General features: G+C 37.0%; 1 protein-coding gene across 1 annotated transcript in view; it reads right to left on the reverse strand.

The window, feature by feature from the left end:
- Window positions 1-13,887, reverse strand: part of ITFG1 (integrin alpha FG-GAP repeat containing 1) — a 308,752-nt gene that overhangs the window by 142,347 nt on the left and 152,518 nt on the right. The window contains exons 9-10 of the mRNA XM_086350567.1: window positions 5,845-5,939; window positions 1,819-1,991 (exon numbers count right to left, since the gene is read on the reverse strand). Of these exons, the coding sequence (XP_086206693.1) occupies window positions 1,819-1,991; window positions 5,845-5,939 (268 nt within the window). The remainder of the gene's footprint in view (window positions 1-1,818; window positions 1,992-5,844; window positions 5,940-13,887) is intronic.

A 13,887-nucleotide genomic window follows, 5' to 3' on the forward strand; every position in this document is an offset into this window, starting at 1 on the left:
TCAATTCTCATCTATCCCAAAAGAATAAAAAAGAAACCCCGGGCTTTAAACAGCTGCTTATATAAAAGCTCTAAGAATCTATGACTGCCTTTTACTTAATGTTTCCTATAGAGCCATAGTGTTCACTACTGAATTAGCTGCTGATAGCATCATTATTATTTATGGGCTTCCCTGGTGGCTCAATGGCAAAGAATCCACCTACCAATGCAGGAGACACATGAGATGTGGGTTTGATCCCTGGGTCAGATCCTCTGGAGAAGGAAATGATAACCCACTCCAGTATTCTTGCCTGGGAATACCATGGAGAGAGGAGGCCAGTGGGCTACAGTCCATGGGGGTCCCAAAGAGTTGGACACAACGCATGCAAATTCAATTCACTGTCATTATTACTGAATGGTAAAGGTAAGTTAAATATTTGATGGCTTGAAGGAGAAAATGTTGATAAAAAAACTTTTATGACAAAATATAAATTGTTTGAATGTTTTTCTAAGAATAAGTAATCACGGACTTAAATGAATGAGATGTAATTTCTTATTCTTTTGAATAGGGTAAATGTTCAAATTAAAGCGATTTTTACATTTCTTTGCTTTTATAGGGCACTATATATTTAAAAGGAAGAAAAATCACATTCAACTCAGAGATTTCTTTTGGTTCTATCAGATGTGCTTCACACATAGGTGATGAGTGGTATATACTACTCTGCATTACAGAGCATGATGCTCATATCTGTGGAAAATTCTGTAAATACAACTCAGAGTGACTATAATTCAAATCAAGGTCCTCAGAAAAGTTAAAGTACAATTCTTCATAATATTTTATAAATATTTAGGGATAATCACTAATAATGTATGGTTTCCTAAAAATCACATTTCTAGATAACATTGTTTTATGTTGAAATTAACAATAGTCTAGTTTCTTTCCCCAGGACAGTTGTATTACATTATGAGCCTGGTAGTAAATGTGAGCTGAATCATCACAAATTCCAGAGTCAAAAAATGAATTAATGCTCAGAAGGAAAACTATGGATAGATATGATTTAAGAGGCAAGAAAGAATAAGGAGTAAGAAACACAACTAACTGCAATACGAAAAATACAATAAAGCATTAAAATTTCAGAAGAGTCATATTAATAGAATCTGCCAAGAACAGACTGTGAATTTAACTACATTGGTTTAGCTACTGGTACTTCTATTTAAGGTGAAAAAATAGCAACAACATTCAAAATTAGTGATAATGCAATAAATGTACTAAACAATTTTGTATTTACAAATATTATCAACAGTCATGTGTAAATTCTGGATACCATTATAAAACAAGTAACAGTAAGGCAACATTCACTGATACTATAAGTCGGCATATGATGAGTATCTTGTTAATTGCTTCATTTATTTTTAACTCACATTTTTCCACCATAACTCCATGACAGAGGTGCAATTATTACTCTCAATGAGGGGTTTAGGTAAGCTGCCCAAGTCACACAGGTGCTAAATGGCTGGACCGAGTTAAGCCTAGGCTGAACTCGTGACATCCATAGTCTTTAGACTCAAAATGTAACTGAGTCATTTGCTTATAAAAATTTTGACCTTTTAAAGACCAAGCTTGTTGAGTGAAAATATGCCTTTCACTGGTCTATAAAATAGAACAAGAACAGGTATTCTAAGCAGCTGGGAGAAGTTCAGGGACCATGTGAAAAACAGAAACTGAATTCACTGTGTTCCTTATTTAAGGGACTGTACCTTATTTAGGTGCTATTCAGGTATAATGTGTCATAGTGAAGGTACCTTACACATATTTCTCCTTTTGACTTAATTTCCATACCTTCCAGATGTATTCTTCAGTATGGCAAGAGCATCTGGATAGCCATCCATGTTGTAATCTCCAATATGAAGGGTAATTGGAATTGGTATTTCAGTTGGTTGCTGTTCATGTACAAATGGCACAAAGCCCCAGAGTGTACCCTTACTGCTAAAATCCTGTAGGACAGGAATCCACTGTGGATTAAGAGAAAAAAATTAGACATTATAGTCATTTTAGAAAAAAAAAATCACCATTTGTAAAACAAATGATCCACAAAAAATCCTCAAGATATGTATCATCTTTCTTAAGTTGTATCTCTGCAAAATGGCAGAGTATTATAATTTACTTTGATAAATAGGTAACTGACACTCTAAAAAAAATAAGTCTACCTTAAAATTTATCAGTAGTCATCTTTCCTTGAACTAGCATATAGAACCTTAAAAAGTTTTTCACAGAATATGGAATCTTAGGATTGAAATGATATTATCAAACATTTAGTTGAACTGTCCATTTAAAAACGTGTGTTGGGGACTTCCCTGGTGGTCCAGTGGTTAATAATCCACCCTGCAATGCGGGGACACTGGTTTAATCCCTGGTCTGGAAAGATCCCACATGCTGCAGGGCAACTAAGCCTGTGAGCCACAACTACTGAGCCTGTATGCTCCAGAACCTGTGCTCTGCAGCAAGAGAAGCCAACACGATGAGAAGCCCATGCACCACAACTAGAGAAGTAGGCCCCGTTTTCTGCAAATAGAGAAAGACCGTGTGTAGCAATGGAGACCCAATGCAGCTCAGAAAAAAATAAAATTAAACAAATGAATAAACAGAATATGTGATGAGTGAAAGTATAAACATAAATGAATATTTAAAAAATCGTAATATCTAATACTGATGTCCTTTGGAAGGACCAGTTTAGGAAGAAAATTAGAACATGACAGAGTCTCCCTTGTTCTGCTCTGCCTCTTATACATGATGATGAGTTTAGTCACCATACTCAGAAACAAGCAGCTCTGAGGCTTTCCAAACAATACTAGCCCTGACAAGCCGTCCCAGCCCAGGAGAATGAGCTTTGTTGCCAAAACAGCTGGAAGCTACATTTTACATAAATTCTTTATTTCTCTACTGATTATAATGAAGAAATCACAGAGAATAGGTTCATTTCAAAATGAGCTTTGGTAAAGCCTGTTCTCTTCTGAATGCCCAAATCTTTACTTTTAATAACCTAGCTGAACTAAAAATCTGAAGACTGGAAATCAATACATGAAAATTAGAGATGTGTCCACAACTAACAATAGTTACTATTGCTAGATACTGGCACATAACCTAAAGATGTCTAAACAGAAGCAGGTGCAGCTGGCTTGAAATGACAGGAGGTCAAACATGCCCACAGATATTTTTTTCCTTGTAAGCAGGTGGCTCATATACGTGGCTCCAAGCCAAACTACATAAAAAGTGAATTCTTGAAAAGTGTTTAGTATATAGAACATCCCAAACGTTTTCTATGTATTCAAAGAAAGCACAGTTTGCCAAGGTAAAAAGAAAAATATGGCTTAACTATAAAGGCAAATGTATAGAAAACAAGCAGCTTAAAAAACTGATATGCATCTAATGAAATTTTCAATCTTTCTTAAAGCAAAAGTATTATATATCATCAAAATGTTTTAACATTTCACATGACTGAAAAAAATCGCTGCTTTTATTTTGGAAGAGGATGAGAAATTTCACAAAATGTCGAGTTATCTCAAGTTTCTGAAGAGGATGACAGTTTATTAATGAAGATAAAGTACTTCTGTTAAGGTAAATGTATTAAGGTCTAAGAAGTAAAAAGATTTTTCATTAATGTGACATTCTTAACAGTCAACAAAGAACTGTGACATTTATCTTCCCAGAGAGAGATGACTGCATAATTTGAAAATATAGTAGTCTGTCACTTGAAGACAGGCTGCAATTACTAGGTATATTTACAGCTATGAACCAATGATGAGGAGTTTCTTGACCTAATATTTTCAGCGATTCAAAACTTTCAAAAAGTTCAAGATAATACAGATTATGGGTTTAAGAGTTAAATGTTTTTAGAATGTTGACTATAGGAAGATTTGAAGATTTGTTTTCTCTAGTGTCTTAGTATGAAAGGTGATACTTCCTACCCATAAGGGCTATAAAAATCAAGATGTCATTCTATCATTTTTTTACCCCCAAATAGAAAATATAATTAATTCTACTACTGTAGTACTGGTTTCCTTTCAGGTGTTATCAATATTGAAAAATTCTCAATGTCATAAACTATCATCCCCACATTAAAATTTTTTTTTTATCATTCTCACATTAATTCTCTGCTGGGACTATCAGATTCTGAATTGTTTCTCAACAAGCTACAGGAATAGTTGACATAAAAGAACAAAATAGATCTAGACATCACAAATAAAAACAAGATTAGCCTTGAAACTAGATACGGTGTTCTTCTACATAATTCTTTATTATAGTTATCGTGTATCTTACCATATTCCCAGCATATAAATGGCTAACAGACCATATAACTGCAGGATCAATAGTGGGTTTCTTGGGACTCTCCTAGTGGTCCACTGATTAAGAATCTGCCTTGCAATGCAGGGGACGTGGGTTCAATCCCTGGTTGAGGAAGTAAAATCCCACAGGCCACAGAGCAAGTAAGCCCACATTTCACAACTAGAGAGTTTGTGCGCTGCAACAAAAGATCCCACATGCCGCAACTAAGACCACACACAGTCAAATAAATAAATAAATATTAAAAACAGGAATGGGTTTTCTTTATGAGAAATCATTGCAATACATTCCAATTGCAGTACTTTTTCTCTCAGTAAACCAACAAAAATAGATTTAAATGCATTTTATTAAGTTAAAATGGAGGCAGAGTGTTGGTTGTCATATAGAAAGTAAGGTGCCACGTCTGAGCCTGAGAATTACACTCAAAGACAGACTAATGGGAGAAAAGCTGATATGAACACAAGAGTCCTCCTAAGGAGAATGAAGACCTTACTTGGGTTCAAAATTAGGAAAGAGGTATGTCAAGGCTATATATTGTCACCCTGCTTATTTAACTTATACACAGAGTACATTATGTGAAATGCTGGGCTAGATGACTCACAAGCTGGATTGTTGAGAGAAATATCAACAACCTCACATATGCAGATGATACCACTCTAATGGCAGAAAGCAAAGAGGAACTAAAGAGCCTCTTGATGCAGGTGGAAGAGGGGAGTGAAAAAGTTGGTTTAAAGCTTAACATTCATAAAACAAAGATCAAGGCATCTGGTCCCATCACTTCATGGCAAATAGAAGGGGAAAAAGTGGAAACAGTGACAGATTTTATTTTTGGGCTCCAAAATCACTGTGGATGGTGACTTTAGCCATGAAATTAAAAGAGACTTGTTCCTTGGAAGAAAAGCTATGACAAACCTATACAGAATATTAAAAAGTAGAGACATCACTTTGCCAACAAGGGCAGTATACTCAAAGCTATGGTTTTTCCAGTAGTCAAGTATGATAAGAGTTGGACCACAAAGATGGGTGCGTGCCAAAGAAATGATGCTTTCAAACTGTGGTGCTAGAGAAGACTCTTGGCAGTCCCTTGGACTGAAAGGAAATCCAACCAGTCAATCCTAAAGGAAATCAGTCCTGAATATTCATTGGAAGGAATGATGCTGAAACTGCAATACTTTGGCTACCTGATGCTAAGAGCCAACTCACTGGAAAAGACCCTGATACTGGGAAAGACTGAGGGCAGGAGAAGGGGGCAGGAGAGAATTGACATGGTTGGATGGCATCACTGACTCAATGGACATGAGTGTGAACAAACTTAGGAGACAGTGAAGGACAGGAAAGCCCATCATGTTGCAGTCCATGGAATCGCAGAGTCAGTCATGACTTAGTGACTGAACAACAAGTTAAAATGAGGAAGTAAACTTATTTTGTTTTTTCTCTTTTCTGATTCTTCAAATACTTTTCTAACCTCTGAAATTGTTTTCCAAGATTGTAACCTTACTTACATTAAAAAACAAGTAGATATACCTGCTTTGCTCCAGATCTTGCTAAGTAAATGACACTTTTCTGGCAGTTTTTGTCTTCACAACCTGGCAGCAAGTGATCCATGTTTCCATCTCCATCTGCCAAAAGAAACATAAAAAGTTCATTAAAGGCCACAAAATGGTGCTCTTACATAACAGATTAAATTTCCTATTTGTTCAAAGTCTGCATCACTAGATAAACTGAGGAATCTGACTGACGCATGGTTTTGTAGTTTATGTGATTCAATTAAAGAATTACTCTGGCCCTTGCTATCTGTTACCTGGACATGACTGGTTTTAAACTGCTCACTTTTCTTTGGTTAAATATTTATCCAGTGTTGGAAAAACACCTTGTTTCAGGGCTTTAATGTTAAAATCATCACTTAAAAAAATGTAGCTTGTGACTCAGACAATTATCATTGCTGCCATGGGAGGAAACTAAGCATGTCAATAGTAACCCATTATTATTTGCCTTATTTTGGATGTCTTTACATATACTTTCAAGTGTCTTTTATACAGCATAAATTTCAAGAGTTATAAAGCTTTCTGCAATCTAGATTCTAAAAAGAACCAGTATATTTTTATCAATAAAAAAGCAAATGTTCATTGCAGCACTGTTTATAATAGCCAGGACATGGAAGCAACCTAGACGTCCATCAGCAGATGAATGGATAAGAAAGCTGTGGTACATATACACAATGGAGTATTACTCAGCCATTAAAAAGAATACATTTGAATCAGTTCTAATGAGGTGGATGAAACTGGAGCCTATTATACAGAGTGAAGTAAGCCAGAAAGGAAAACACCAATACAGTATACTAACGCATATATATGGAATTTAGAAAGACAGTAAAGATAACCCAGTATGTGAGACAGCAAGAGACACAGATGTATAGAACATTCTTTTGGACTCTGTGGGAGAGGGAGAGGGTGGGATGATTTGGGAGAATGGCATTGAAACATGTATATCATATCATATAAAAAACAAATTGCCAGTCCAGGTTCGATGCGGGATACAGGATGCTTGGGGTTGGTGCACTGGGATGACCCAGAGGGATGGTACGGGGAGGGAGGTGGTAGGGGGGTTCAGGATGGGGAACACGTGTACACCCATGGCAGATTCATGTTGATATATGGCAAAACCAAATTAACCTCCAATTAAAATAAATAAATTTAAATTAAAAAAATATTAAAACCACACAAACGCACACACACACACACACAAAAGCAAATGAAGGGAATACACTCATCATTTCCAACCAGCTGATTTTTAAACAGCTGCACAATGGTCTGCAAAGACTTCCAGAGATGATGTTACTGAGGAACTTGGGAGTCATTTCCTCTAGTGCTCCCTCCTATCTACCGCCCCTACCTGATGGAAGCTTACAAATTTTGATGTCATAGAGTTAAATCTCTACAGGGACATTCACACAATGAAGTAATCATGTAGCTTTTAAATTTAGGGCCTTATTTTGTTTTCTTTGGAATAAATATGGATTTATGTGCAATGATTTAATGTATCATTTAATGTGTGCCAAGGTAGTTAGTTCCTTCACTTGGATGGCTATATAAGGGTTAACAATTAAAGAAGTCCTTCTTTGTGTAGGTTTAAGTACCAATATTAAGAGAGATATATAACTAAAACAAGTCTATCAAGTATCCAATAATGTATTCAAAAGGAAAAAAAAATTTAGGTTGTGTGAGATGAAAAGCTAGCCAATGGAAGCTGACCTCAGCAAGGAAAAGGCATAGTGAAAAATGAGTTTCTTTGATTTAATTTCATGGTTTAATTACTTATGATTCTCATAGGTAATACTCTGTGTGATAACAAACCCTTACTTATAGGAGTACAACACTAAATAAAACCGTTGAATTAATAACGGAAGTATAGAAAATATCTGTGATATGGCAGTGGTACATCTGAATTATTGTGAAAGCTATTGAAAGAGAGATGCAACTCTAGGCAGGAATACTTGGAAAGGAGAAGGCTTTCCAAGGACAGAAACATATATCATAGTTAGAAAAAAAAACAAACAAAAAAACAACAAGAGCTCACCAAGTAAGAATTAAATGCAAAATGTGATTTATAAACTGGGTCTTCCTATCATAGGTTCATTAAAAGCCAAATCATTTACTGTGATTATTCTGGGACTAATCAGAAGAAGACAGTTAACAAGTCTCTGTCTTTCATTTTTACCCCAAAGGCAAAATACTCAGATTAGATCCTGATTTACACTTTTCTTTTCTCCTAGTTTCTCTTTCTTCCAAGTAGTTTCCTATTTCCCCCAAGTATTTTGGCCATGACTTGGCTGAAATTTAATACTGGCAAATAACCTCTGTTAAACATATAACTAACTCATATCATAACATCATAAACATGCCTTTTTGTAAGAATTATCAGTAATATTTTATAGATATGGCCATAGAAATCTAGAACTCTATCAAAGAAGGTGCTCCTTATGTTGACTCTTTAAGCGCTATTTTTTGACACATCACTTCCTCAGTGATAGAAAAGATTTCTGAGATTCCAACTTCATGTCCTAAGGAAATTTTCTCTCTCTTAAAGGCAACAAACTTTTAAATTCCACGTTTCACTTTTCTACATTAAAAAAAAAAATTTATTTGTAAGTTATTTAAACTTGAATAATAAAAGTAGTACAAGAAGTCCTGAACACATTTTAACCAGATTGACCTGTTCAGATTGACCTGTTAACATTTTATGCCATTTATTTGATCATTTGTGTGCTCTGTGAAATCATTGTTTTTTCTGAACCATAATTATATACATTATAGCCTCTCACCCATAAATACTTTAGTGTGCATTTCCTATGAATAGGGATATTCTCTTAAACAACCATAGTAGAACTATTAATTCACACAATATCTATTGTACTATATCTATATTCCAGTTTCATTCATTGACCTAATAATGTCATTTGTAGCATTTTTGACCCTCTTAACATAGGATCCAGAGTCTAGGGGTAGAATTGCATTTAGTTGTTATTTTTGCTGTGTTTTTCAGTTGCTAAGTCATTTCCAACTCTTTGCGACCCCATGGACTGCAGCATGCCAGGCTCCTCTGTCCTCCACTATCTCCCAGAGTTTGCTCATATTGATGTCCATGGACTGACTCAGTGATGCTAACCATTTCATCCTCTGCTGCCCTATTCTCCTTTCACCTTCAATTTTTCCCAGCATCAGGGTCTTTTCCATGGAGTTGGCTCTTTGCAACAGGTGGCCAAAGGATTGGAGCTTCAGCTTCATCATCAGTTGTTCCAATGAATATTCAGCCCTTCTAGTATACTGGTTGGATCTCCTTCCAGTTATTTTTAGTCTCCTTTAATCTAGAATATTTTCACAGCCTGTGTCTTTTACAATCTATGTATCTTTTTTGTTTTTAAACCTCAGACGACAGGAATTTTTTACTTTTTTAATAAGCCTGAGGAAGAAAGTAGTTTCAGGAAAATGATTCCTATGAGTCAGAGGCACAAGGCTAGGAACTAGTAATATGCAAATTCTCTGAAAAATAATGTGACTATGAGGAAAGTCATGCTGATAGAGGTACCACTCTGTGAACTTAGCACGCATTTCTTAAAGAAGTCCCAGGAATTATTAACTTCAGACTGTCTTCTCCTTAGGATTTCAGCATGTTACATATCTCAGGTTTCTTTGAGAGATAAATTACTTCCCAAAGGTTCAAGTGAAATTGTAACAGAAGGAATCACATTTCTACTCACTCATTTTATAAAATGTGACATAAAATTTGGCCTTTTGAATGTCAGGACTGCTAGAGACTAAAGTTCACACTAACCACATGTTAATTTCCATCTGATGTTAACCTTAACCAAATTTCAAACGAAATTCTTCTCTGAAACAGATAGTTTTAATGAGATAGATATGATTCAAACTGACTTTCCCCAAAACTTTAATTTTAAAAATCAAGAAAACACTAAAATAGGTTCCATCAAAATGGACTATAATGAATTTTGATGTAATAATTTTTCTGGTTTTAATTAAGCAGAGGACAAAGAAGATAGATATGAGCAAGGGTGACATTTATGTTTCCTCTTAAACATTCATAACATTTTCAGTATCTTGAAATTAACTGACCTGTGGTATCATTTAATCATTTAATCAAATTACAACTCATTGTTCTGGCCCCAGATTACCCATTAACACTGTAAACCACAGGTTCTTTAATGCAGTATTCCCAAAGTATGGCTCCCAGTCCCACAGACTCAACATCACCTAGGAACTTACTAGAAATGTTACGCCCCTGTCCAGAACTAATGAATAAGAACCTCTGCTGCTCCTACTGTTAAGTCGCTTCAGTCGTGTCCAACTGTGTGACCCCATAGACGGCAGCCCACCAGGCTCCCCCATCCCTGGGATTCTCCAGGCAAGAACACTGGAGTGGGTTGCCATTTCCTTCTCCAATGCATGAAAGTGAAAAGTGAAAGTGAAGTCGCTCAGTCGTGTCTGACTCTTCAGGACCCCATGGACTGTAGCCTACCAGGCTCCTCTGTCCAAGGGATTTTCCAGGCAAGAGTACTGGAGTGGGTTGCCATTGCCTTCTCTGTAAGAACCTCTGAGGGTGGGGCAAAGCTTATGCCCTCTGACTGAACCATTGTTCTCAGGTACTTCTGCTAGTCCTCACTAACACCAGAGGTTGCTACACATAGCCTATGTCTGTCTTGATCACGTTCTCCATTAATAACAAACTACTTTTGCTAATCATAGTCCACTATTCATTTAGGACTCAGTCTGTGTCTTGCTTCAAGCTCTTGAGACTGAATCAAAGTTGTCGTTTGCCCATCTGTGTATTGCTTGAAGTGAAGTGACCGGTACACGTATCATAAACTCCTTATTGCCAAATTCAGACTTAAATTGAAGAAAGTAGGGAAAACCACTAGACCAATCAGGTATGACCTAAATCAAATCCTTATGATTATACAGGGGAAGTGACAAATAGATTCAAGGGAAAAGATCTGATAGAGTGCCTGAAGAACTATGGATGGAGGTTCATGACATTGTACAGGAGGCAGTGATCAAGACCATCCCCAAGAAAAAGAAATGCAAAAAGGCAAAATGATTGTCTGAGGAGGCATTAAAAATAGCTACCAAAAAAAGAGAAGTGAAAGGCAAAGGAGAAAAGGAAACATATATCCATTTGAATGCAGAGTTCCAAAGAATAGCAAGGAAAGATAAGAAAGCCTCTCTCAGTAATCACTGCAAAGAAATAGAGGAAAACAATAGAATGGGAAAGACTAGAGATCTCTTCAAGAAAATTAGAGATACCAAGGGAACTTTTCATGCAAAGATGGGCACAATAAAGGACAAAAATGGTACAGACCTAACAGAAGCAAAAGACATTAAGAAGAGGTGGCAAGAACACACAGGAGAACTATACAAAAAAAGATCTTCATGACCCAGATAATCACGATGGTGGGATCAGTCATCTAGAGCCACATATCCTAGAATGTGAAGTCAAGTGGGCCTTACGAAGCATCACTATGAACAAAGCGAGTGGAAGTGATGGAATTCTAGTTGAGCTGTTTCAAATCCTAAAAGATGATTCTGTGAAAGTGCTGCACTCAATATGCCAGCAAATTTGGAAAACTCAGCAGTGGCCAAGGACTGGAAAAGGTCAGTTTTCATTCCAATCCCAAAGAAAGGCAATGCCAAAGAATGCTCAAACTACCACACAATTGCACTCATCTCACACGCTAGCAAAGTAATACTCAAATTCTCTAACTCAGGCTTTAATAGTACATGAACCATGAAATTCCAGATATTCAAGCTGGTTTTAGAAAAGGCAGAGGAACCAGAGATCAAATTGCACATTTGTTGGATCATCAAAAAAGCAAGAAAGTTCCAGAAAAACATCTATTTCTGCTTTGTTGAATATGCCAAAGCCTTTGACTGTGTGGAACACAAAAAACTGTGGAAAATTCTTCAAGAGATGAGAATATCAGACTACCTGACCTGCTTCCTGAGAAATCTGTATCAGGTCAAGAAGCAACAGTTAGAACTGGACATGGAACAACAGACTGGTCCAAATCAGGAAAGGAGTATGTCAAGGCTGTATATTGTCACCCTGCTTATTTATTTGCAGAGTACATCATGAGAAATGCTGGGCTGGATGAAGTACAAGCTGCAATCAAGATTGCTGGGAGAAATATCAATAACCTCAGATATGCAGATGACACCACCCTTATGGCAGAAAGTGAAGAACTAAAGAGCCTCCTGATGAAAGTGAAAGAGGGGAGTGAAAAAGTTGACTTCAAACTCAACATTCAGAAAACTAAGATCATGGCATCTGGTCCCATTACTTCATGGGAAATAAATGGGAAACAGTGACAGACTTTATTTTTTGGGGCTCCAAAATTACTGCATATTTTGACGCAGCCATGAAATTGAAAGACACTTGTTCCTTGGAAGAAATGTTATGACCAACCTAGACAGCATATTAAAAAGCAGAGACATTACTTTGCCAACTAAGGTCTGTCTAGTCAAGCTATGGTTTTTCCAGTAGTCATGTATGGATGTGAGATCTGGATTATAAAGAAAGCTGAGCGCTGAAGAATTGATGCTTTTGAACTGTGTGGTGTTGGAGAAGACTACTGAGAATCCTGTGGATAGCAAAGAGATTCAACCAGTCTGTCCTAAAAGAAATCAGTCCTGAATATTCATTGGAAAGACTGATGCTGAAGCTGAAATTCCAATACTTTGGTCACCTGATATGAAGAACTGACTCATTTGAAAAGACCCTGATGCTAGGAAAGATTGAAGGCAGGAGAAGGGGATGACAGAGGATGAAATGTTTAGATGGCATCATCGACTCAATGAGGTTGAGTAAACTCCGGGAGCTGGCGATGGACAGGGAGACCTGATGCGCTGCAGTCCATGAGGTCGCAAAGAGCAGGACATGAATGAATGACTGAACTGAACTGACTGAAGTGAAGTGAAGTGAAAGTCTCTCAGTTGTGTTCGACTCTTTGTAACGCAATGGACTGCACCCTGACAGGCTACTCTGTCCTTTGAAATCTCCAGGTAAGAATACTGGAGTAGGTAGCCATTCCCTTCTCCACAGGATCTTTCCAATCCAGGGACTGAACCCATGTCTCCAGCACTGCACGTGGATTCTTTACTGTCTGAGCTCCCAGGGAAGCTGTGTATCTCTTGGGCAGGTCAAATCATGACTGCAGTGAAACAATTACTACTATACATAAAATAATTGTTTTTGGTGAATGTCTTGGCACTTCGTGAGAGTATATGGAGATTTTAATGTAATGGCAAAAAGGGAGAACTAAGAGCAGTTAGATTTAGATTTTAAATCTGGCTTAACTCCTAAATAGTAATTAGACATATACTTTTAGGGAAAAAAACTGAAAAATATTTTAAAATATTAGGATTGATGGGGAATAGGTACAGCTGTTTCTGTATATTTTTTTAGGATTGTGACACGCAGTCAGGTTTTCAGAAATTCTCCACCTCTTGTCCCCAGCATCCCTCTACAATGGCAATCACCAAAGCAGTTTATCTTGTGTATTCTTTACCACATAGGCTGTGCATATTCACATACCATTAATATAAATAATTTTGTACAAACAGTAGTATACACTACATACTTTCTGGTACCTTATTTTGACTGCACTGGGTCTTTGTTGCCATGTGTGAGTTTTCTCTAGCTGCAGTGAGTTTTGGCTACTCTGCAGCTGCACTGAGCAAGCTTCTCATCACTGACTTCTCTTGTTAAGGAGCACAGGCTCTAGGGTGCACGGGGTCAGCAGTTGTGGCACATGGGCTTAGTTGCCCTACAGCATGTGGAATCTTTTCAGACCAGGGATCGAATCTGTGTCCCTGGCATTCGTAGGTCGATTCTCTACCACTGGATCAGCAGGGAAGTCCTGAATTTTTTATTTAATATATCTTTGAGAACATTACACACTGATACATTTATATCTGCCTCATATATAATGTAGTATTACATTTTATGCATGTATCTCAGTATAGCTAATTCTCTTGTTGTTGTGGGTTCAGTTGC

The sequence above is a fragment of the Bos grunniens genome, chromosome 18, assembly GCF_055505025.1.
Source record: "Bos grunniens cultivar Pamir isolate PY7600 chromosome 18, Bosgru_T2T1.0, whole genome shotgun sequence".
NCBI classification, from domain to species: Eukaryota; Metazoa; Chordata; class Mammalia; order Artiodactyla; family Bovidae; genus Bos; species Bos grunniens.